General features: G+C 37.2%; 1 protein-coding gene across 2 annotated transcripts in view; it reads right to left on the minus strand.

Moving 5' to 3' along the window:
- The window catches only part of ADAM17 (ADAM metallopeptidase domain 17), a 48,668-nt gene extending 29,600 nt beyond the window's left edge, over positions 1-19,068 (minus strand). Inside the window, exons 1-5 of one of the 2 annotated variants that reach the window (XM_074209633.1) lie at positions 18,717-19,068; positions 6,777-6,909; positions 3,931-4,061; positions 3,119-3,207; positions 716-884 (exon numbers count right to left, since the gene is read on the minus strand). In XM_074209633.1, the coding sequence (XP_074065734.1) occupies positions 716-884; positions 3,119-3,207; positions 3,931-4,061; positions 6,777-6,909; positions 18,717-18,813 (619 nt within the window). In that variant the 5' untranslated portion in view covers positions 18,814-19,068. Of the gene's footprint in view, positions 1-715; positions 885-3,118; positions 3,208-3,930; positions 4,062-6,776; positions 6,910-9,001; positions 18,411-18,716 lie in introns of those variants that run through there. The other variant, XM_074209634.1, reaches the window with a different exon arrangement.
- Positions 19,069-26,800: the final 7,732 nt, after the last annotated feature.

The following is a 26,800-nucleotide window of genomic DNA, read 5'->3' on the forward strand; positions in this document are numbered from 1 at the left end:
CAGAAGAACTCATAAATAATTAGATTTGTAAAATAAAGTCTGCTTTATGAAACAATGATTTTGCAATGATTTTTAACCAGAAATTAGATACATCAGGAATCTTGCTGAATATACACTAGGATAAACATTGGATTGGATTATCTAAGTTTTTTTGCAACTTTAAATTAATTTTAATTACAATTAATTTTAGTCATTAATTTCTTATAAGCTACAGTATTTTATTTTTAATAATAAATTCTCAAAATCAGATTATTGTTTGCAAATACTTTAATTTGACTTTTAAAAATTTAAAATAGATGCAACATGGTAGCACCATAATACTTAGAATATCATATGGGTTTAACAAATGCTTGGAGCATTTAACAAAAGCTTGGAGCTCATATATAGGAAAAAACAGAGTCGAGAGCAATAGCTTCTAATTCTGTCAATACTATGTATGAGCTACATAAGAAGTCAGTCTATGTGGTCTAAAAGAAGACATTTACAACAAGACTAATTTATCATATTCTTTGCCTGCACTTGTGCTTTTAACATTATGTATAAAACAGACAGTATTAATCCAATAATTCCTGTGTCAGAATTCTCTTTTCTAAACAGCAGACCTAAGATTCTGAAGTTACCTGGCAATTACAACATATTATTAAGCTGTCATTCACAATTTCTAATACTAGATACAAATTTCTAGTCCTAATGTGAAATATGCTTTAATTCCCACCTGTATGTTGTTCCCTGTCTTCTAATCCTTTAGGGAGCAGTTCTTCCTTTTCAATCTTCAAGTAACCACATACTTTAGGGGACTGAAAACGTGAAACATTCTTGATATCTTCAGATTTATAAACCAACATTCTCTTGTCCTGGGTATCATTAATAAATCTCCAGAGTGGCTAAAATAATATAAAATATAAATATCTGAAACACAATATAAATATGTACTATTACACAGACTATAATATTCATAAACACAAAAAATGCCCATATTTTTGGATATTTCTTTTCTTATGCACATTTTAGATTATGTCTTCTAAATTACTTAAGGGAGATTTCTGTGCTGATAAATTTCATTTTAAAAAAATAAGAAATCCAGGGGCTGCTAGGTGGTGCAGTGGATAGAGCACTGTCCCTGGAGTCAGGAGTACCTGAGTTCAAATCTGACCTCAGACACTTAAAATTACCTACCTGTGTGGTCCTGGGCAAGCCACTTAACCCCATTGTCTTGCAAAAAAAAAGAAAAAAGAAAAAAAAATCCAAGGCTTGCAGGCAAAACCAAGGACAGAATTTTAATTTCCAGACTCCTAATGTGTTCTCTGCCTTCTTTTTAGTATCAAATATTTGTCTTTTCAATAACTTATTAATAATGCAAGAAGGTTTCTGTTACGTCAAAAAAGTTAGGTATGTATCTTTAGAAACAGTCAAAATTTTAAATGGCTAATGATGAATCCTACTTACATATTAGATCAAGAGTTACCTGAATTTGAACCTAAGAACATGCTTATTCACACAATTTATGGAACTGTTTTTTTGGGGGGGTCTATCTTTTTTAACAGCTAATACTTGATTGGTACCAAAATCATTATTTGAGAAAATAATATGATGAAACATAGCAACCACCATTTTCAGAAGGAAAAACAGGATTTTTACCCTGGGAAGGTTTATAAGTCTAACACTCATAAGTGACTCACTACACAATTTAGATTTCCTTTATAAAAATAAGCATCTCAAAAGATGATCCAGCTATCACATAATGAATGTTGACTCTAGCCACTTATGGAAAGTAGAATCTCTACTTCTATTGCTTTGATAGCTAGTCTAAAAATTATCACCTTAAAAAAAAGGAAATGTTCCTTCAACATGAATTTTATTGTCAAAAATCTCAGATTACACATCATTTCCTCTAATGATAGATTATTAATCAATGTAAACATAAATTGTATCTTTTTTTTTTTTTTTAGTTTTTGCAAAGCAATAGGATTAAGTGGCTTGCCCAAGGCTACACAGCTAGGTAATTAATTATTAAGTTTCTGAGGCTGGATTTGAACTCAGGTACTTCTGACTCCAGGGCCGGTGCTCTATCCATTGTACAACCTAGCCACCCCAAAATGTATCTTTTATGTAAACAATCACCATGCGTCTTTTTCTAAAGCAAAATCAGAGTTTGAAAAGGATAAAACATTGTTCAGAAACTGATCGTATAAATTCAGAATAGCTTTTATGTGTTGTTGTTCTATAAACTTTGAAAAAAAACTCTGGAATGATAAAATCTGAGACAGTAAACTTCCAGGGTAGAAAAATTGTTCCCAAGTACAGTAGCCATCAGAATGCCAAGCCTAGAGATCAATGAAATCTACAGCGACTTGCTCACAAGAGGCAATGCTAAATATTTGTTGATTTTATTTTAATTGGCCTTAAGTTCAGTTTTCCTACTGCCTAATTTTTAGAAATGACTCAAGAGTATTTCTGCACTTCTACAATAGCACATCAATGTGAAAATGAGAATAAACAAATATTTAATATTCTAGTCTAATAAATGAGCCATAAATATCTTATTCATCTTAAATGCAATCAAAGCACTCCTATCTTAGTTTTCACTAGCCATACTTCAGTAGCAAAGAAGTTATCAAAACAATTTTATAGTTTTTACTTCAACTATTTTACTGCCAACTATTACTAATATTTACAATGTCTCTGGAAGTATGATTCTGGAGGTTAGATGGGAAGTAATTCTTCGCTGACCTTTGAGAAAATGATGTGCTTCTTCAATGAGGATACCTGGATTATTATGAATAGGCAGAGAGAATGGAACAGAAAATGGACAAGTAAAGAGCTACCTCTCTTTGCCACATGCTCCACATGTGACTTCTCAAAGTATTAAGGAAAATAGGATGCATTTTTAGTGACATCATTTTATATCTAAAAAACAAAATTAAAATTCCCTCCAAGTTATTGCTTTCTATCCTTCTGAAAACAAAAAGATTCATGTTAACTTTTGTGATATAATTATAAAGAAAAATTAGCATAGAAAATGTCATAAAAATGACATTTTGCCTCTATGTTACTAATGATGAAATGCACTAGTTTTAAAAGGCCATAAGTATTTGAAAGTAAGATTTTAAAAAATTACCTCTATGTTATATTCTGCCCCATCTGTATTGATCCTTACTGTAAAGTCATCATCACCTATATGGGCCAGAACCCTGGAATTATGTTCACCTTAAAACAAAGAAAAAGAATAAGACTAAAAGTTATTATTAGAAAACAGTTCAATCCAAACTTTTCTATCAAATTTCAAATAAAAACAATTAATGTCAGAGGGTTCAATTGACAACCACTACTGGGATCTACCTGGAAAGTATGTGAAAAATCTATAGCCAAGAGATGTCTCAGAAAGAGCTAGGTTGATTCCCATCACCCAACAAAGAGTCTGAAATCCATTCACTTAAAACCCTACCCCATTCTTTCAAATCAAGTGAGAGGATCATCTCTGAGAAAGAGTTAAGTCTTGGTATTTACCTGCTTTTTGAGGAAGAGAAATGTGGTTTCACCTATACCATGTCTATACTAATGAACTATATGTGATCTGGAGATTATTGCTTTACCTTTTTCCAACTGCAGATTTGTGTTTCCAATGGAAAACTTGAATTAAGGTTACAAATGTAACTACCTTAACTAAAATTTCCCAAAGCAAGCTTAAAATGTGCTAGTTGAATGTATAAAAGTAGAATTATCCTTACATAAAGAGATTCACTTTAAAGAATATTCTTGTAGGGTGAAAAATATAACTTTATACCCATTTTTTCCCACATGTTCTACTGATTCATTAATTAAATCAATTTTTAAAATAATTTCTGTTTAAAGAAAATATTGAAGGAAGAAATGCTATTTCTTCCCTTGAAAAGGAGTTTATACTTGAGCAGCAGCTTTGCTCATACTCACCCACTACATGCCCTGTGAAAAAATCTTGCCATTTTACAGGATATTCTTGCTCTTCTTTTCCATCTATAACCAACACTTTGAAATTTTGAGAAAAACGTTCAGCGCTTGATGTGAGATATACCTTAAAATGCCTGAAAAATAATAGGTTTAATTCTGAGCAACATTAGAATATGACCTATGAATTTTCCTCAGTAAGTCAGGAAAACAACTATGCAGCCTATCAGAATCACCAAGCATGAAACCTAATGCTCATATAATAAGGGGAAAAGTGAGTAAAAATTGCTTGGAAATCAAGCATTCATAAGTCAAGTTATTGACACTGGAAAACTTCACCAAAAGGTCTCATATCTTCATCTTCCCAATATAATCTAAAAAGTAATATCCAAAATTTTGGCATAGTTTAGGTTCCAGTCTAATAAACATGAAATACACATACTGACTATATTCTAGCTAGTTGGCACTGCTTTACTTTCCCTCTCCTTCTAGAATTTAAATCTAACTTCAGCTTGAAACATGGCAGCTCAAGAAGTATCACTGAATAGACATAGGCAAGATACTCAGTGCAATATTAAAATAGCACGACTGCATTATAGACAGCTTTCCAACTATCCCCTAAACAGTTCTAGTCCTCTCAGGAAGGAGTGAGAGTACAGGGGTATAGTTGTCAAATTTTCAAAGGTTATTTGCAGAGCTGAATTAAAAGAAGATAAAAACCAAAAACAGGCCCTTCACTTCCTCTCAAAGAGTAGCGGGAAAAATTTTTGCTAACTATGATAGTGATAATAGATATTGCTTCCATTCTAACTTACATAAGTCTAACTTTAACAGCCAAGAAAAGAATGAACAGGGAATGCTGACATGGCAGTAATTTTCATTCCTGAAGCATGTTATTTAGCTTTTCTTTTAGAAATGCTTTTGTGATCAAAAGGTAAAGAGATACAACAGAATATTACTTTATAAAATCTGTGAATATTTTTCACTGTTATTATACGCCTATCTCCTTCCATGAATTTTCTTCAACTATGATAAAGGGTACAGTGAAAAAAGAAAAGAACATGTTTTCATTTGAAATGCGTTATTATTTTTGCAGAACTTTTAGTGTTTTAATGTAATTTTTATTCACTATTCCCTGAACAATAATAGCAAAGCCACCCTCATTTTCTAGAAGACAATCTGTGCTTTTAGTAGGTAAAAATCTTCTCTCAAAAGTTACAAAAAAGAATTGGAGAGAAATAGAAGTCTTGCTTTCTTTGTTTCCATTCTGAACCTTAGTCATACCTTCATACCTTTTATAATTGCTCCACATTCTCTTGTTTTAATGAACTGTAATAACTCAGAGGCCCTCTGTTTTAGTCATTTTCTTATCTACTTTTAATGAGTTTTTTCCCCCCTATCTTAGATTTTCCTAATTCTATTTTTCTGACCTTTTACTGTCTCCACTCAAATGTTTCAGTTTCAAGATTTTTTTTACAGGAAAAGTCAATAATCATTCAGTTCTCTCAAAATTAGGTTTTTTAATCTATTCATAATAACTAGTGCTTAAAATATAGAACAATTTTACAATTTGCAAGACATTTTATACCCATTACCCAAGTTGACCTCAAAAATAAAAAAAATCAAATAAAACAGTACAATATTCATGAATGTAACTATTTCAAAAACAAAGCAATGGGGGAGGCTAGGTGGCACAGTGCCTGGAGCACCAGCCCTGGAGCCAGGAGTACCTGAGTTCAAATCTGGCCTCAGACACTTAATAATTACCTAGCTATGTGGTCTTGGTCAAGCCATTTAAACCCCATTTTGCCTAACAAAATCCTTACCAAAAAAAAAAAAGCAATCCACAGGCTTTTAAAATATAAGAGAAGGTAATCTAACCTATCAATTAAGGTGAACACCCCCCCATTAAATCGGGGGTTTGTTACAGTTATTTTTTACAATGTGTAATCTTCTTTGTTTTATCAGTATACTTACTTACCATTCAACAAAAATTTATTCTCATGCTTATGATCACAACTTAAAAGGAAAAAATACTTTAAAAAATTGCAAACATTTTGGATGAAAAATATAAAATAAGCCATTCACTGGTATGCTTTCTTGAACTGAAAAAAATGAACCATTCATAGCATTTTCCCAATGATTCAGGTTCATCACCACAAATATAAATTATGCAAAGGATCAATGATTTCATCCAAATAGGGTATCATGATATGGGAATAAATCATAACTAGTATCTGCCCATTAGTGATCCTTACAAGGCTTTAGGAATAATTTGAAAATTTATCAGAAGTGCATACACCTAGGGGTGGCTAGGTGGCATAGTGGATAGAGCACCAGCCCTGGAGTCAGGAGTACCTGAGTTCAAATCCGACCTCAGACACTTAATTGCCTAGCTGTGTGGCCTTGGGCAAGCCGCTTAACCCCACGTGCCTTGTGAAAACCTTAAAAAAAGGTGCATACACACCTGACAAAGAGTTAATAGAACACTGAAAAAGAGAAAAGGCACTTCCACTTTAGACAATTTATTTATGTATCAGGTTTGGTCTCTTATAAAGGCTATATAAATTTAATAGAGGAAAACTTCAAACTCCGAATGATAATCAGAGGGAACAGATTTAACAACTCTTTGAATGTAATACAGTTAATACTCTGAAGGAGATATAATTTCACCTAAAACTCATAAAGGCTGAAATGATGTAAAGTACAGTACTACAATATTAATACTAGGAATTTTCTAGTTCCCCCTAAACACAGACTAAATATTTTAATGTAACTATTTTCCGTATTAACCAAAGCAAATAAAACATAAGAACAGGATAAATTATTTTAATATGAATATTTTAAATTACCTATGTAAAGCTGAAAAAGTCAATAATCGTTCTAAATGTGATGCTGTCTGTACATCCCTTTTCCTCAAGGAGTGTTGCTGGATGTTTGACAGAGTAAGAATATCATAGTCTGATAGCATGGAATCAAGCTTCTCTGAAATAAATTTTTAAAAAATTCATTAAATTTTTAAACATTTTTAAAAAATGACCAGATAAACACAGAACAGATTTTTAGTGATAAATATATTTTCCCATACCATTTGAATCTTCTGTAATTCATTTCACTAAATCAGAAAGTTTAGATGGGCTCTCTGACCAGGTAGTACAATACACATGCAGAAGGAATTCCTATTCGAACATACCCTGCTAGCATTTGATCCTTTATTTGAAAATTTCCAAAGAAGCAAAAGACATTACTTCTAATTGCTATTATTTTTCCTGATATAAAGCCTAAATTTGTCTCTTCACCTTCTACCCACTGTTCATATTAGGTCCTCTGGGATCAAACACAAGTCTAATCCTTGACAGCCTCTTCAAATATCTGAAAAACAATTATCATTTTCCCCTATGTCTTCTTTTCTCTTGGCTAAATAACCTATTTTTCTATGTCAATAACTAAAAACTGTTCACCATCTTGGTGCCCTCCTGTGAATCCTTTTTAGTTTATCAATGATCTAATTAAGCTGTGGTACCCAGAACTGAACACTATAATCCTAATGAAGTCTGAACAAGGTACTTTTTATGGCTGCTACTACATCACATGCTAACTCATATTGTGTCTGAAGGCCACTGAAATATCTGTTTCAGAACTGCTATCTATCCATGCTTTCACCATATTATACCTGTGATGTGGATCTTTTTTCTAATACTCAAATTCAAGACTTTTACATGTAACCCTAGTGAGTTTCATCATATTAGATTTAGCACAATGCTCCAGTCTGATTAAGTTCCTTACTTCATTATTAGGTACCCTTCAGGTTTTGTGTCACCTTTAGGTTAATTTCCATAGTATAGCTTCTATTATATAAATACATGGCATGAATTCGAAATTAAATTCATCCCTCAAGAGCAATGGAAAGACAACATGACAGAAAAGTTAGGGACCAATATTCTACCCAATGCATAATAATAATAATAATAATTAATAATAATAATAATAAATATGGTATAAAACATAAAAATGGAAGAAAAATAATTTTCCACTTTTAAAACAGTAACTTGCCAAGCTTGGCCATCTTACACCATACCCTGAAACCTGTCTTCCTTTCTTCCAACTTCTCTATTAATATTATTAGCATGGTCAATCTTGTAGTCACCAGTTATTTTACATACTTTTCTCTCAATCACTCTCCAACACTTGCCAAGAACTCATAGAGCAAACACTCACAGGGGGTCAGAAAAAGTGATACATTCTCAAGTTCTCTCCTAATAGAATGGATTGTGCAGCACAGGACCTCCCAGCATGGTGTGCCCTCATTAGAGAGAAGATGCTGAGCTTCATGAACAAGTCAGAATAGAATGGAAGCAGCTCAATGGAAACGTGAGATGCACAAATTTTAACACAATCCAGGAGTTCATATGGACTATTTGTGCCTGATCTGTGGTACAGTACTTTGAGCTAGTATTGGTCTGATGAGACACAGACACACTGTTAAACTAGTTCCTAACAAAGTGATAGCATTTTGGTCTTTTTCAATAATAAAGAAGAAACATCAACCAACCAATATCAAGCTTAAAAAAAAACAAAAACAAAAACAAGGGAAAAGACCCAAATATAAAGGAAGTAGTTAACAAAAAAAAAAATTCAAGAAAAATGAGTACCCAACAATTAAAGAATGTGTAAATAATTTATCAAAAGTGAATGTAGGCAGCTAGGTGGTGCAGTGGATAGAGTACCAGCCCTGGAGTCAGGAGGACCTGAGTTCAAATCTGACCTCAGACAATGACTGCTCAGCTGTGTGATCTTGGGCAAGTCACTGTTAACTCCATTACCTAAAATAAAAAATTAAAAATATAATAACAAAGAATTCAGAAAAACTTTAGAAGACTTATTTGAATTGATAATGATTGAGTAAACAGAGTCAACAGTTTTCATGAAGACCCCCAAAAAAATGTCAAAGAAAAAACAACAAAAATAAGACTTCAGAAAAATGAAGTGCAAAAAGTACCTGGGAAATCAATCTACAAAGTACACATGGGCCCATACACACTCACACACCCACACCATACATACAATTGCAAAGTACCTTTTAAAGAATTAAAGAGGGCAGCTAGGTAGTGTAGCAGATAGACTCTGGAGCCAGGAGAACCCAAGTTCAAATCCAACCTCAGACACTAATTACCTAGCTGTGTGACCTTGGGAATGGAAGGGAAAGGAAGAGAAGGGAAGGGAAGAAAGAACGAGCAACATAAAATTTGGAGGAATATTTAGCTCATGGTTGTGCTGTGCCAACATATAAACAAGACAATTCTAAAATATTAATGCTAAGTCAATTAAATTACCAATTAGAACTTGATAAAATCATAACAAAATTAATTTGGAAAAATGAAAAATCTAAGGAAAACATCAAAGGAAATGATAACATCTGTTTTTAATTTAAAAAGTTAGATGCAATGGATAGTGGTCTTGTAATCAGGAGGACTGAAGTTTGAATCCAGCCTCAGACATTTACTAGTTGTGTGACCTTGGGCAAGTCACTTAATCTTGACTGCCTCACATCCAGGGTCATATCTAGTCCTCCTGATCCCTATCTAGCCACTGGACCCAGATGGTTCCAGAGGAGAAAATGAGGCTGGTGACTTAGCACAGCACCCCACACTCAAATCCAATTCATGTGCAAGTCATAGTATCTCTGATATCATGGTCTTCTCCAAGAACAAAGGACAGACATCAGATGACTAGACTATACAAGAGGATCAAAGACAATGCAACTCAATGACTCAGTATTTGATAAAGCAGAAAACAAAAATTACTTTCACAAGGGAAAAGGTGCTATTAGTGGGGGAGTTATTAGGGAATGATTAAATACTTTTTTAAAAAATAAGGCATTTTTATTAAAAATTATTCTTCAAAATTCAAAATATTATAACAATCAGAACTTTACAAATGATTTTAAGTTACAAAGACCCTGACTTACATACTTGCAGTTAATGATGTCATCATTAGACAAGGTGCTAAGCACAGTATGATTAAAGTGGGTTAAAGAATAATGAGATACAAGCTTTAAAGTTAACACCTGTTATTCTTTAATGCTTTTTGTCTCAAATATAGTGATGTCATCTTGAATCTCTTCAGTGGAGAGATAAGATCCAATTATACCCATATCCTTTAGGTTCTTCAATTATATTTTACCCTCTAATTATCCTAACAGAAATAAAAGTTCTAAAAAATTTAAAGTGTTATATCTTCCCTTTTAGGGTTGAATCCAATTTGATGGTCTTGACCAACATTTGTTTTTTCCTTCCCCCTTTTCAATTACCTTTTTTACACTAGTCTTCAGTCATATTTTTTGGCATTGAATTCTGTTTAGTTCTCTATTTTGTTGAACACCCATCTTTTTCCCTGACAGTATTTTGCAGGGTAGTACATTCTTGATTGTAATCCTGGATCCTTTGCTCTCCAAAATTTGCTTTACCAGTTCTCCCAATCCTTCAGTATTGAGGATGATGGGTCCTGTGTGAGATTTGATTGTGTTTCCTTTGTATCTGAAATTTCTTCTATTAAAATGTTTAACATAGATTATTTTATCAAATTACCTAGTTGTCCATCCTGGAAAAGCAAAACAGGATCCTGAGAGACAAAATTTAAGACCTGGAAAGGACATCAGACACTCTCTTGTCTACTATCCCTCCTAAGAATCCCCTCTGTAACACCTTCACCTGGTGATCTAACATATGTAAAAATCTCCAGTGAGGGAGTACTCATTACATACTTCCTGAGGAGATAGCTATAATTGAAGTTTTACCTAATTACTTTTTTCGTTTTCTAATTTTTCCAAACCACTATCTGGCCTCAGGTTTCAAGCTGTACAAATCAAAAGCCCTTCAAACACCATGAAAGCTATCACAGACCCCTTTTTCTCTTAGAAGTGATTTGTTCAAAAACAGATTTTCTACAAGTGTATTTCTGATATTTCCCTACATCCAACACAAGATTATTTTTTTTTGGCAGGACAACGAATATAACCCATATTTACATGGCTCATTAAGTCAAAATGTCCTATACATGTGTTATCTTATTTGGTTCTCACAATACTCTTATGAAGCAGGTACTCTGTAAGAAAAATAATTCTATGCATGTTATTGTTCATTTGATTCAGTCATGTCTGACTCTTCCTGGCCCCATTTGAGATTTTTTTGGCAAACACACAGTTCATTTTTACAGATGAAGTGCTGAAGTAAACAAGGGTGAAATGACTTGTTTAATGTTACACAGTTATTGTCAGAAGCCAGATTTGAATTAAGGAAGATGAGTCTTTCTGGCTTCAGACCCCCACTTAGCTGCCCAAACATTATGTGTTACAACTGGATTTTATAAATAAGTGTAAGCTCTGATTAAGTGTGAGTATTATAAGCAGGTCACATTGCTAATAAGTGTCATCACTGGAAAAATCAAGGTCAATGATCTTTCCAAAATAATACACATTGCTTCCTGAAAGAATTTCTAGTGAATTTTCAGTTTTGTGTTGCTGACATTTGGCTCCAGAGTTTCCCTGGTACAAGTTAGTACAAGACCTTAGTATCATTCAAGATTATAATCAGTGCTACTGGCATAAATTTATTCATAGTATCACAGTTCTAGTTCCATCAATAAGAGCTCACCCCACTTATCCAATCAGCTGACAAAAATTTCTAATTTCTTTCTCCACAACATGATCCATCTCTCTCCAATTACACAGCCAACATCCTGACCTAGGCCCATCACTTTCAGCCTAGATTATTGCAATTATTTGCCTCAAATTTCTTCCCTTTTCAAACCAGCTACTAGACAATTATCAAAGTATTTTCTTAAATTGTAATTTGGGGGGCGGCTAGGTGGCGCAGTTGGACCTGGGTTCAAATCTGAGTCTCAGACACTTAATAATTACCTAGCTGTGTAGCCTTGGGCAAGCCACTTAACCCCATTTGCCTTGCAAAAACCTAAAAATAAATAAACAAAGGAACAAACAAACAAATAAATAAATTGTAATTTGGCCCCTACTCAGATTCCAAAGGCTCTGGGATCAAATAACACTTGAGTTTTTTCTTTTCAGTCTTCCTAGCCTACTTTCTATTGTAAGAATACAAACTCTCCATTTCCTTTTCTGTGCCTTTGTGTGGCTTGTCTCCCAAGCCTGATATTCTTCCTCTTCACCACCACCTCTTAAAAACCCATGTCTTTCTTCAAGACTTAGCTCAGGCTCCACTTTCTGTAGAAGGCCTTCCCTTTTCCCTTAATTGCTAGGGTCTTCCCTTTTAAGGCAACTTTGCATGTACTTTTTAACTACATTATTTACAGAAGTATACACAACCTCCCTATTTAGAATATAATTTCCTTAAGGGAAGGTGCCGTTATTGTTTTTTTTAAATCAGGGCAGCTAGGGGGTGCAGAGGGAGGTCCTGAGTTCAAATCCTGCCTCAGGCAGTTACCTAGCTGTGTGACTTGGGCAAGTCACTTAACCCCCTTGCCTTGCCTCACCCCCCCAAAAAAAATCCTCAGCATTTAGCAGTGTCTGGAACATATTAAGTGATTACTAAACATTTATGATTGATAAGAGTATCTATCTGAGTTATCAACAAAAGAAACATGAAGTAAAAATATTGTTATGAATAACTTAAAATAATTAACATGTAGAATCTACCAGCTGATAATAAAACTCAGTCAAGTAAAACTTCAAAATACACATTTCCCTTATTTGTGAGTTATGCTTTTCTTCCTCTTGTGTCTTTTTTCAAAGCAATATGTAGGGGAAAAACTATGAATAACAAAGTAAGATTAATATACCCTTGCTACAAGATATCGTATGACTAAACCTGTATGACTCACAATTTTTCTAAGTCTTGAAATTCATTACAGTTCAGTTGAACCCATTCAGCTCTTTATTTCTGAGTTTTTCTACTCTGAAAACTGTCAATTCTAGAATAATGAATCAATACATACTACTCTGCATGTTAATGTTCCACACGAATACATAAATATGATAAATGAAGTTTTTAGATACTGAAAAATAATGGGTCCTGAATCATCTCAAATTCATTTCACTGTTAGGATTAGACATTATATACTGTGCTAACCAAAAGAACAAGTAATTTTTTTTATAAAATATCCACAAGGTTATGTTCTTAATGTTCAATCTGACAATTAATGTTCAATCTGACAATTTGTATACAATGTTCCAATCATGAAAAGACAATATTACCATTCACTCAATATTTTATATATTGTTCTACCATGATTCTTTCCTAGAATGAATCCTGGACACCTAAGGCTAACGATATTGGTATCCAATTTTGGAGCCAGGCTGAAAATTGGAATGTCAATCTAAAATTTCAGCTTTCAAGTAGGAAAAAAGAAAGAAAAGGTGAGGAAAAGGGAGAAGAGGCAACATGTTCATTAGTGGCATGGATTCCAAACATCTGACCAGGGTTATTTATTTATTGCACTTCCAGTATTCATAAATATACTATATTCCTGAGTAGAATAGTTTCTTAGAGCAAGTTTTTGTTATCTACAATACCTAGGGTTTTGGTTGTTTAGTCATCTTCAGGACTGCATTTGGAGTTCTTTGGCATAAATACTGGAGTGATTTGCCATTTCCTTCTCCAGATCACTTTACAGATGAGGAACTGAGGCAGACAGCATTAACTAACTTGGCCAGGACCACACAACTAGAGGCTGGATTTGACCTGAGGAAGGTGAGTTTTCCTGACTGCAAACCTAGAATTATTCAATGCATTATTAACCTGGTTGCTCTCTACATAGAATTTCTTCCAGATGATAAGTGCTTAATAATGGTTCCTTAAATTGAAATGAACTACCTGTCACCCTTTCTTCAATCCCTTCTTCTGGAAAGAAGAGAGACCAGACCTTGGGCACAGGGAAGTTTCAACTGAGATTTCAAAAGGAATCAGAGAATTCCCTGGAGACATTTGCTGAGGAGGCCTAAACAGCAGCCCACTGATTGTTTTTCAAGTTACAGAGATAAAGACAAGTGGCAAGGGTGGGGAGGAGAGACTTGATTTGGGAGGTAACAGAGAAGTGCAGACAGGATCAAATATGGCCTCCATTAGCAACAGCAAAGGGAAATGCCTCAGCACACCTCCACTCCAGCCCACTCACAATGAAAAAACAAGAAGGTAATTTTTTTTTGGGGGGGTTGTTTTTCCCCCAAACATGCAGACGCCTCATGACCCTATTTGGTTTTTTTTAGTAAAGACACTGGAGTGCTTTTCCATTTCTCATGTTCATTTTATTGATTTAGGAAACTAAAGCAAACAAGGTGAAGTAACTTATTCAGGGTCACACTGGAGTGTCTAAGTTCAAATTAAGAAAAAAAAGCAAGGGAATTTAAACCACTAAAAAATGTATAAATGTATCTTTAGGAACTATTTATTTCATTTTTCCGTGTCTGTGTTTAAGTGCATGCATAAAGACTGTGATTAGACTGATTCTATCTATCAATAAGTACGGAAAAAGTACTTTGCTGGGTTACATGACAAAATGTAATCAGGAATACTCATCCAACCTGAGCTCAAATCCAGTCTCATTAGTTATGACATTGGGCAAATCATTTCACCCTGTTTGCCTCAGTTTCCTCATCTGTAAAATCAGCTAGAAGGAAAAAAATCACTTACCACTCAGATACCTTTGCCACCAAAATCCCACATCAGGTAATGAAAAGTCAGATTCAACTGAATATTAACAATGAAAGTAAGTCAGGCAGCCCGTGTGTTGAGCATTCAATTACAAAGACTGAAATGCCTATTCCCATGAATTTATATTCTAATGAGGACAAGCACATCTAAAATATGGACAAAGTAAATAAATACAAATATATAAAAACGATAAAATACAAGGGAAATTGATCAGAAAAGACTTCTGAGCTACATCTTTTAAAAAAAACCTGTATTATTTTTCCCCAGTTATTTGTAAAAACAAATTTTAGCATTCATTTTTAAAACTTGAGTCCTGAATCCTCTTCCCATCCCAACTGCCCCTCATTGAGAAATCAATTATTAGATATAGGGTTAAAAAGTACAGTCATGCAAAACATTACCTAATAGTCATGTTATGAAAGTAAACATAGCGCCTCCCCCCAAAAAAAAGAGAAGTCTGAAGAAAACTTTAAAGAAGTACTAGGTTACTATAAAAGAGGAGAGGGACTCTGAAGGTAGAAGTAAAGAGGGAGCAAAATTTGGGTCTGGGAATATCAAGTGCAAAGGAAAACTGATGGAAATTGTGTTTGGGTAGATCACAAAATGAAGGAAGGGGAATGATATTCAAAAAAGTTTGGAAGGACAGATGTCTATTAGACAAGTTATATAGAACCTTAAAAGCTAAGACTGCTTTGGAGCTATGAGAATGAACTGGACTAAGGAAAGACTTAAGACATGTAGGAGGCTATGGCAATAATCACAGCTAAATGCATGAGGTTCTGAACTAAGATGACAACTATGTGAGTTAAAAGAAGGGAGTAGAATGAGAAAGATGCTGTGAAGTTAGAAATTGTAGACTTGGTAACTGACTTATTTAAGGCTAGAGAGATAAAGAATTCCAGCATAATGCTCAGAGTACAAAAACCTGAAACATTAGAAAGAGGTTAACACCAACAGTTAGATGTTTGAGAGAGGCAAGTTATTAGGGGAAAAGATAATGAGTTCAATTTTAGACATGCTAGTTTAGGATGTCTCCAGAAATATTTAGTTTGAAATGTGAATAAGGAAACTAATGATGCAGGATTACAGAACAGAAAAGATATGAGAGCATTTTGCTTAATAATAATTAAACCCATGAGTTTAGATTATTATAGTAAACCAAAGTGGATTGTACCACATTTGAGTAGACGATTTATTCCACTGATTATTCTTCTCCAACAGGCCCTGAGGCAACTGGGGGCACATGAATAAACTCATCTTGCTGAGTTCAAATCTAGCCTCAGACACTACTAGATATGTGACCCTAAGTCAGTCACTAGATTTGCTTTGCCTTCAATTTCTTCATCCATAAAAAATGAGTTGGGGAAGGAAATGGCAAACCACTCATTAAATAGGGTCACAAAGAATCAGAAACAAAAATGCCTGAACATTCCCTTCCTATGTGCATATAATATACAACAGCATCTGATACTATATAGTATTCTCAAGTTTGAAAAGCACTTAACAAATATCATCTCATTTTATTTTTACAACTATCTTGCAAAGTAGGTGCTTTTATTATACTGGCTCATTTTACAGATGAGGAAATTGAGGAAGAAAGATTAAGTAACTTGGCTAGGGTCACATAGCTAAGTAAGTGTCTGAGGCCAGGTTTGAAATTTGGTATCTCTGACACAAGACTTCAGTTATATTGTCATTTTTGTTGATGTTATCCCTCCCTCAGTATATGATCAGACTAAGATTTGTCATTTTTACTGGAAATAGGCCCTACACAGAGTTTAGATGAAAAGAGCAATTTATTGTAAGGTACTCCAGATACTCTTGTCTGTGAATAAGCCCCAGAATATTACAGGACCTCCTTAAAGACTGTTCAAATTTCAGGTTCACAACCCACAGAAAAAATTAGGTGGATGAAAAATAACTTTCTAGATTATGGCAGACATTTGGCTCAGCATGCTGAGTTACTTCATCAAGTACATATGCTGAATTCAATGTCATGGTCTGTCAGTACCATACAAGAATCTTACTTTTTTTAAGTAGTCATTCTTGGCCTATTTTTCTCTCTTTTTTACTTAACCTTAACCACTGGATGGGTGTTGTCTCATCGAATTGTGGATCTGAAAGAGAAAGTGAGGCTGGTCACTTTACAGAGCCCCTCACTTAAATCCAAACTCAATAGTACCTGTCACAGTATCACCTCCCTAATGTCATGATCTTTAAGAATGAGAAAGACAAACATCATCAGAGCCTTATAACAAGTCAAAAAAACAGGGGGGAAAATATACAGAACAAAAAAAATGCAATATGAAATAGAATTCAAAGAACAATTTACACTAACTACAACTATTTAATCAAAGACACTAAGAATAGAAGCAACTCAAAATACAAAAAAGTTTAAAAAGCATCACAGAAACAAACAGGATAATTTGGTTATTCCATGTTAAAAAAATCTACATTTTTTCATGGTTAATAAAGTTTATTAACACATGAACTGTTTACAAGTTTTTTTTATTTTGTTTGATTGCCCTATGTGCTTGTTTAAATATTTGAATACCTATACCTAACAATAGAATTGAAAATAAATTTACCTGAGCTGGGGGTGGGAGGGGAAGTGAAGATTATATGAAAAATACTAAGTTTCTCATACAATTCAAGTACTTCTTTTTCCCAAACATTCCACAAAAATAACCAAAGTTCCTTATGAGACCAAGAAAAGTAAAGGAACTGTCAAAAAATGTTTCTTCAGCTTATCTAATACACTGTAGGATTCACATTAAATTTCCAACTTTGTGGTTCACTCTATCAACTTTCACCTTCAAAACACACTTCCTTCAGAAACTAAATAGAACTTCACTTCTTATAACTCTAAAATTTTGATGCTATGGCCTGAAGTATATTTCCTTTTTTAAAAATGGCATAAAAAGGCAGCTAGGTGGCGCTGTGGACAGAGCAGGACTGGGGAGTTCAAATCTGACCTCATAGAGAGCAGGACCCTTAAGTCAGGAGGACTGGGGAGTTCAAATCTGACCTCAAACACTTAAAAATTACCTAGCTGTGTGACCACTTAACCCCACTTCCTGCCAAAAAAAAGAAAAAACAAAAACAAACGAATTTTAAAAAAAGGCAAATGTGGCATAGTGAGCACCAGCCCTGGAGTCGGGGGTACCTAAGTTTAAATCCGGTCTCAGACACTTAATAATTGCCTAGCTGTGTGGCCTTGGGCAAGCCACTTAACCCCATTGCCTTGCAAAAAAATACCTTAAAAGAATAAAAAAACAAAAATAAATAAGGGCAAAAAGCCATGGGTTTCTTGTTTGCTCAAAAGAGCAAAGACAAGGGCAGCTGGTTGTCACAGTGGAGAGTCAGAAGGACCTGAGTTCAAAAGTGACCTCAGACATTCAGTTACTTAACTGTGTGAACTTAGGCAAGTTACTTAACCCTAAAGCATTACAAAAGTAAGAAAAAAAGAGATCAACACAAAAGATAAAGCCAGAAGGACTTCCAAATACTTATCAAGTTATTCATGCTAGGGGCAGCTAGGTGGTGTGGTGGATAGAGCACCGGTCCTGGGTAAGAATGACCTAGCTGTGTGGCCTTGGGCAAGCCACTTAACCCCACTGCCTTGCAAAAAAAAACCTTATGAATAAAAAGTTATTCATGCTGTTAGTTCTTTCCTTTACTCCGAACAAGCAGTTAATTGGATTTCAGCGAGGGGGTCCCAGCCCGTCCTCCTCAGGAGCTACCCGGGTCCGGCAGTCGGGGTGTGCATCAGGAGGCCCCGAGGGCCGGGCAATCGGGCCCACGAGAGGCCGAGGTCGGGCAGGTGTTCCACAGCCAAGCGTCTGCGCTCCCGCCGAACGGACTCCAAGGGGGCCCCGGGCCGGCGGCCGCCCTGCCATGGCACTCAGTCACTAGAGGGGCGCCTCCGGTCTCCGGCCGCCCCCCACTTCCCGTCCGGACACGGACAACGGCGCGGCGCTCCCCCATGGAGGGAGCCAGAGCCCCGCCCCGCCCCCCGCGGCGCCCCCTGCTAGGGAGAGGCCGGGCCCAGACCCCGCACTCGCACAGGGCGGTGAAGCCCCGGCCCCGCCCCCCGCGGCCCCTCACCGTGGGGCGGCTGCGCGGCGTAGGCCGCCTCGCTCGGGGGGCTCCTCGCCAGCAGCAGGGGGCAGCAGGCGCAGAGGACGAGGACGCGCAGCCCCATGTCGGCGGCCCCGGGAGCTCCCGGCGCGCTCGCGCTCGCGCTCAGGCCCGGGGCCCGGGGCTCGGCCCCAAACCAGCGTCCCCGCCGCGCCGCGCCGCGCGCCCCGCTCCGCACGCTGCCCCGCCGGCCCGGAAGCGCGAGGCCAAAGGCCACTTCCCGCGAGGCCGCGCGCTCCGCTCGCTCCGCTCCCTCCGCAGCGTCGCGCGGCTCCGCCACACCCGGAACTCCGGCCCGGCCCGGGCCCAGCCGGCAACGGCGAGCGGGGCCCCGCCCACCGTGATGTAACGTCGCCGGGCCCGCCCCCGGAGGGCGGGTCCCGCCCCGCCCACCACGCTGTGACGCCACCGGGCCCTCCCCCCGATGACGGGGCCCCGCCCACCGCGCCATGACGCCGCTGGGCCCTCCCCTCCCCCCCGAGGACGGGGCCCCGCCCACCGCGCCGTGACGCCGCCGGGCCCTCCCCTCCCCCCGAGGACGGGGCCCCGCCCACCGCGCCGTGACGCCGCCGGGCCCTCCCCTCCCCCCCGAGGACGGGGCCCCGCCCACCGCGCCGTGACGCCGCCGGGCCCTCCCCTCCCCCCCGAGGACGGGGCCGCGGGCCGCGGGGGGAGCGGCAGGTGCCGGCGGGCGCCCTGGCAGGCGGAGCGGCCCCGCGCCGGGCCGGGCGCTGCCCATTTACACCGGAGAAAAGCGGCTCCGAGGGGGAGGGGAGAGGCAGAACGCCGGGCCGCCAGCTCCCACCCCGGGTCGCATCCCCGACGGTCCAGGGAGCTGGCCGAATCCCGGGCACTTAGGGCCCCGAAGCCCACAGTCGGCCCCCGGGGTGGGAGAAAGAGCCCCCCCCAGGAGTGCGGGTGGCACAAGAAACCCACCTGCCACCCTGCAGGAGTTGCGGAGGCTTCATCGTGCTTGAGCCGGGCTTCTAACCTAGAAAAAATAACAAAAGGCAGGCTTCCAGGATAATAACTTGACATTTTTATAAATGAAATTATGTCAGTATGGCAAAAATGACTTTCATATTTTATATAACATATAATATTTATGTTTTTATACTTTATATATTTAGGACTAAAAAATTTAAACATTTAAGTGTCATAAAAATTGGACAAACTTAAATGGTCAAAATTTCGTACGTAACTTATGGAAACAAACCTAATTCAACATGCTTTGGTAAACTAAGTCAGGTTACAGATTAAACCCTATCAGACTCACAATGGACTGATTGAGGGAGAAGGGATGTGCATGTTTCCAAGACAACCAAGGATTGAGGAACAGTGGGGATTCTTCAAATATATCACTTTGACTCTCTTTTGGCTTCTACCCGAGGTCAGGGTAGAAACACTCAGCCAGGTTCCAGGAGTCAGATTTTGTTCAGGTGAACCTAATATCCATAGAAGACAGGCTTTCAGTTAACCAAAAGTTGCAGGAGGAGTGCTAGCAACAATAAAAGGAAAAATAAAAATTCTCATAACAATTCTAAGGGTTACAAAATTAAAACTTGACCTGGAAATAAGGGACCAGAATGGTAATATAGAAAGAATGCAAAATAAAAAAAAAAGACTTGGGTTCTTAATCCTGTCTATATCACCTTAGTAAGCCTTTTAAATTTGGAAAAGTCATTATGACTTCCTCTGTAAATAGAAGGTGCTGGAACTAGATGACTTCAGGCCTTTTGGGTTCTTAAGTCTAATTAGCTTCTAATTTGCCATTGTTTCCTTTGGGAGGGAATGGTTAACCCTCTGTGAAATAAAGCTGAATTTGGAATTAGGAGACCAGGTAATGAATCACCCATCAGACACTTAAGTGAGACTATTGACAAGTAACTTAATCTTTCAAATATTCAAATTTCTCTTCCGTAAAAGAGATGATAATAATGTAATATAACTCATAGGTTTTATGAGGAAAGTGTTCTACAACAAAAAAGGTACAATGAAAATGTGACTTATTTTCATTAAAATGAAAGTATCCAACTTGAGTAGGAAAATATAGGGTAGGCCAGTCAAGTACTAGCTGGTTCTATCACACTATGTAATCTGATGTAAAAATGTCAAAGAACAGATTTTTATATTTACTAGCCCTAAAGGTGGAAAAATGTAGGTGGGTGGGAGAATAATTCCAAAATGCACTCTCTATCTCTTGGTCTTTTGGCTTAAAGTTATAGTGAATTCTGCCAAAGTTAGATGAATCTACCCCGGGGTGTCAAACTCACCCCCTCAGGCAGCAAGTATCCCTCAAAACTCCCCAGTGTGGCTGTACTGGATTAAAATGTTATTGGAAAATGTTTACCAAAATAAATAAAAATACAGTACAACATAGATAATGTTAATTTGTGGTTTTCTAAGTTAATCTTCCGAGCTAGCAGGGGGTTCTTTGTCTTTGACCTACCTTACCTCTCTTAATACTGTCATTCAACATGCAGTATTGTGGTTTTAAATTCCTATACCTTTGTTGAACTCTTAGACCTCTGAGGTCCCTTTAGGCTCTAAATCTATTATCTTAAACAATGGCAGTTTTTGTGGAGGAGGAGGATTTATAAATAAAGACTAGTTGGATTGATAACCATTCTCCTGTTGCCAGTGCCCTAGCAGCTAGCTATATAACCTTGGAAAAGTCATGTAGCTTCCTTCCTCTGTAAATTGAGGGTGCTGGGACTAGATGACTTCAGTTCTTTTTAGTTCTAACTCTAATTAGAGTCTTAATTTGCCATTGTTGGTAGAATTATCACAACCATTTTGACCAACTACAATCCTAGTGCTAAATCATTACCACATGGCAAAATGGGAAAAAAAATCACTACTGACAAAATTGCTGTTTGGTTGTCTTAGCCTAGGATGGAAATTTTCCAGGAAATTTTTATTTTCTCTACTTATTATAATTTCATAGTAATAAAGTTCAACTAGTCCCTGGCAATGTCAATGAATTAAATATTATAAAAGTAGTAATTATATATTATAAAAGTAGTACACTATGAAAAAAGAATTTCCCTCAATTATAATGTAATATTATGAGAACTGTCTAGTGCTTTGTTTGGCATTCACTCCAATAAATTACTCAGGTTATGGTTTAAATTGATGTTCATAATGACCCTTGGCTTAAGGTAAACCAAATCATTTTTGTTCATCTGTTCATTGATCCAGGAGAGGGCAAAAAATTTGTTTGCTTTATTAGAGGTATTAATGTACAGAGAACTAACAATAATAACACTTGTATGACACTAAGAATTATAAGAGGTAGGAAGTATAAATACTATGGCCTCCACTTTACAAATGAGATATACGCAAAAAGATTTGCCCTAGGTCATTCTGGTGAAGGTCAGAACCAGAATTTGAATTCCTAACTCCTGGTTCAACCTTTGCCAAGCCAATATACCATATAGAGGAATAGGAAGTTGCTGTCTTGGAAAGACAACTGGATTTGAAGACAGAAGTTGGATCTGAACCCAAGCTCTGCAACTTATTACCCATATAACTATGAGCAAGAAGAGTGCAACTTGCTATTTAGGTCTAAGTCTCCACATCTATAAAAAAATGAATGTTTATATATTCTTCCAATCCCAAAAATCTACACTCAGCATCTGCAAACAAGATAACATTCAAAGGAAATGGATTATCTACTTTGTACAGCCAAGGTAAACAACCTGACACCATCTGTTAGAATGTGAACTCTATTCATTTGAATAGCTCCTAGATTGAAGGATCCTAGATCTAGAGCTGGAAGAGATCTCCTGAGCCAGCATTCTAGTCCAATGCCCTCATTTTCAAGGTCAGGAAACAAACCCCATGAGGCTGCAACTTGACCAAGGTAGCAGAAAACTGTCAATTTAATAAGCAATTGATTCAAGAGTCTTCTAAGTCCTAGGGGCTGTGTTAGGTTCTGATATACAAATACAAAGAATGAAACAGTCCCTACTCTAAAGGTGTCCTACTCATGTATTCCTTTGTGCAGTCATTCAACAAACCAGTTGAAGTTCTGAGGATAAAAAGATTAGAAACCTGAAGCACTCTGGACCTTCAAAGGACCTCAAAGGACCTTCAAAGAGCTCCCATTCTTTTTGGGGAGGAGAGAGAGCACACTGTACACCAAAAAGTAAATACATAATATATTCAAAGTAATTTCTGGGGAAGAAAGGCAATCAAGAAAGGCTTCCTGTAGGAGTAGGCATATAAAGAAGTTTAGATTCTGTGAGGAAAAGGTGATGAGGGGAAGCATTCTGGGCAAAGAGGAAAAACCCCAGCAAAGGCCCAAAGATTGTATATAGAGAATAGCAACTAGGTCACTTTGACTAGAATCTAGTATTTGAAAGTGAATTGAAAATGAATAATGAACTAAAAAACTTAAAAAGGCAAGTCTAGAGTCAGACCAAATTTAATGTAACACTCAAGTTTGTATTTTGTTCTAAGGGCAAAAGGGGGCTGGCAGAGTATCTCAAGTAGGAAAGCAATATGGTCAGACTATACTTTAGGGACATCAAAAGATGCTGGCAGCAGATGGACTGCAGAGTGGAAAGACTGAAGGTAGGAAGACCATTTCTGAAGCTAGTATGATAGTGTAGGCAACAGATGATGAGAACCTGAGCTAGGGTGGTGGCCTTCTGAGTGGGAAGAGGAAAACAGATGATAGAGATACTGAGGAAATAGAAGTGGCAAGACTCAGCACTTGATTAGATCTAAGCCATAAAGAGAGGGAAGAGCAGAAAGTGACTCATAAGTTACAAACAGAAGTGACAGGAAGAATGGGGGGCCTTCAACAGAAGTAGGGTTTTAAAAAAAAAGGAAGAAAAATAATAAGTTCTGTTTGGGAATGTTGTTTGAGATGACTGAAACATTCATTTGGAGATATTTCCAAGGTGTGAGACTAGTTGAGGAGCATGACAGTGCTGAAGAGACAAAGATAAAAAAATTTTAAAAATCTATCCCATACAGGATAGAACATGGATAATGATTTAGCAAAGGAAACTGAGAAGCAACAGCCAGGCAGGAGTTAAGGAGAACCAAGAAATAGCAATGTTGCAAGAACCTAAAAAGGAGAGGTCTAGAAAGTGGGAGTGGTAAGAAGGAAGAGAAATGGTTACCAGATTTTGGAATTAAGAAACCATAAGAAAGCAATTTCATTTGAGAAACTCTCAACTGAAGTATATATGTATCTTCAGTCAATGAATCTATGATCTCATAAACATAAGCTCTTCCTTTAATGTTACAGAGCAATAAGCTATCTGTATTTTCTCATTCTATGTCATTCTTATGCCTGACTTCTCATAAATCATCTGTGGAGGATCTAGGCAGTATGCTAGAGGCCTTCCTCTAGGTTTTAACATTCCACAAAAGCAGTTCAACACTTGGACTAAATAATATTCCCATAACTTGTCTGGTTCCCTTCCTTTTTTTCAATTATTCTTTTAATCAGTTATTCATGTTTTGAGATCAAGTGATAACAAATGAGCATCTTGCATTGCTTCTAATTTATAAAGAAAAGTCCCTAGTATACTTTGGATGTCCTGTTGTAGCAGTTAGCTACTTGGGTTCAGTTCTACCTGTGAGAAATCATTATTCAGACTTGGGAAAGCATAGGTGGAAATAAAAGAAAAATTTATTAATAAGGTTACAAGGCATAGGAAGGGCTAGGGAGAGAGAGAGAGCCAGCTCAGGTTTTTGTCTTGCCTCTCATCCAGAGGGTAAAAGGTGAACTCCCCTTCTCTTACTAGACAAGGAATTAGGTAGAGGGTAAAACCCAAGGAGATCAGGATATAAATTTTACATTAAACAATCAATGGTACTTTAAGAATGGGGAGGGTCTCCACCCAAGGTTACAATTGTTTCTGTTACAATCATAATTCTCTACTTCAAGTCAATTTACATCTCAAGGGCCAATTTACAACTCTACCCAAATTCTTACTGTTACATTTAGATTCTCTTCATCTTTCCCCTGAATCACTATGAAGGAATTATAGAATAACATGGAAAAAATGAGGACAGTCTTTTTGGCTCTGTCCCAATTAGTGACTGTCTTACAGGACTCTTATCTATCTAGCACCAGCAATGCTCCATTTTTTTTTTTTTTACCCCAGACACCTTGTCTGGGTACCTCTCACTTTCTACTCTGCAATCATAATGAAATAGATAACACCATTGCTACTGGTCACTCTGCTCCCCAGGGGTTCCACTCACTGAACTGAGTGAATGAACCACTCTGACTCTATTTTGTGACTCAATTTGGAATCAAACTAATTTCTTTTTCAATTCCATTATGAGTCTAGTCCAATTTTTGTCTTGTGAAAAATTTCGCCCAGTTATGGGAATTGTGAGAAAACTTTATTGCATTTGAACCTAACCCTGCATGGCTAGGAAACTGGACCACCTCTAATGCTAAAACTGGGACCTAGGTTATATTGATCAGAAATCTAGTCATACTCCTTTCTGAGCACAACCTCCCAAACTTTCAGGAAGTGGAGGTTGTAAGCTCTCTTTGCTCTACTTATTGGCTGAGTTTATCAGCCCCTATAGAGAAAAAGGCTTAAAAGATAAAATGTAATTTAATTTAAAATAAAAATTAAAAATTTTTTTAAAAGAAGCAAAGCTGAAAATTTGTTAATGATTTCAGCACTTCTAGAGTTGCTTTATCAGCAATACCTTCGAAACTAAAGGGTGAGTAAACAATGTGAACAACTTGCCCTAATGATAAAACCCAGGATCCTCAAGGCCTCAGAAATATTACATCTCAGGAAGTTCAGAGCATTGATATCTTGCAATCATGGCTCCTCAGGACAGAAACCAAACTGTTACTGCTTAAGACAAAAAAAGCCAAACACTTTGCCATATTAATACCATTTAGACACCACTGTGGAGCAGGCCTCTGGTTCTACACCAGGGTGATTTTCTCTTGCCAGACTCTGCTTAGGTTTGTGGAGAATGTAGTTCCCAAGAGAAACGTTTTCTCCTATATTATATCATACTGGAGGAAGGAAAAATAAACTTTATTTTATGATCAGTCTTATAGAGATAGTAGGCACATCATATTTGATGACTTCATGGACAAATATACAATAAATATTTCCCCAGAACATAACTGGTTACCTTACTCATTACCCAAATCTTGAGAATTTTGAGTGCCACAAGGGGGAGACAGAGACAGAGAAACAACTCAAAGTCTAAGCAAATACTGTTTTTTATTGTTAGAAAAACTTTTTATATTTCAGACTAATAGGGATGAATGAGTTGGGAACAAGAAGAAAATAGTTTCTCTTCATGTTTTCTGCTCAAAATTAGCCCATCCTATTGATGTACAAGTGAAGAATTTCATTTGTTTTCCATACTTATAATAAATACCATTTTTATGTTTATATAGTATCTCTAAGCTTTCATGTAGCAGCTTGGCTTGGCAGATAGAGAGTTGGCTTCAAAGAATACCTCAGTTTAAGTCCTACCTCTAACACATACTGACTTTTGAGCTGGCAAGTCATAACCACTCAAGCAGTCACTTGTACATCCCTAGAGCATCTAGAATGAGATTAAAATATAGTTGGGAAATATCTAAGGAAAAGATAAAAATTCAATAAAATATAATATTTACATTTTAAAACAATTGTTATTTGGCCCCAGGGACCCTTTTGAATGGATTGGTGCTCCTCCCCAGCTCTTTCTATTTGATTTTGACACCACTGCTCTAGGCAGTGCTCTAAGAAGAGAAGCCCCCCCCCCCCATCTGCCCATCTGCACAGTTCTAATTTCCTATTCTATTTAGTGTTTATAAATGCTTTACTTATATTGTTTTATATCCCCTACTTGAATGCATCCTTCCCCTCCCCAAGGCAATGGGGTTAAGTGACTTTCCCAGGACCATACAGCTAGGTAATTAGTAACTGTCTGAGGTCAAATTTGAACTCTGGTCCTCCTGACTCTAGGGCCAGTGCTCTATCCATTGTGCCATCTAGCTGCTCCCTTGAATGCATCCTTGAGGTACTTTTTTTGCTTTTCCAAGTCCTAATCTTCCT

Source organism: Macrotis lagotis, chromosome 1, assembly GCF_037893015.1.
Source record: "Macrotis lagotis isolate mMagLag1 chromosome 1, bilby.v1.9.chrom.fasta, whole genome shotgun sequence".
Taxonomy (NCBI): Eukaryota; Metazoa; Chordata; class Mammalia; order Peramelemorphia; family Peramelidae; genus Macrotis; species Macrotis lagotis.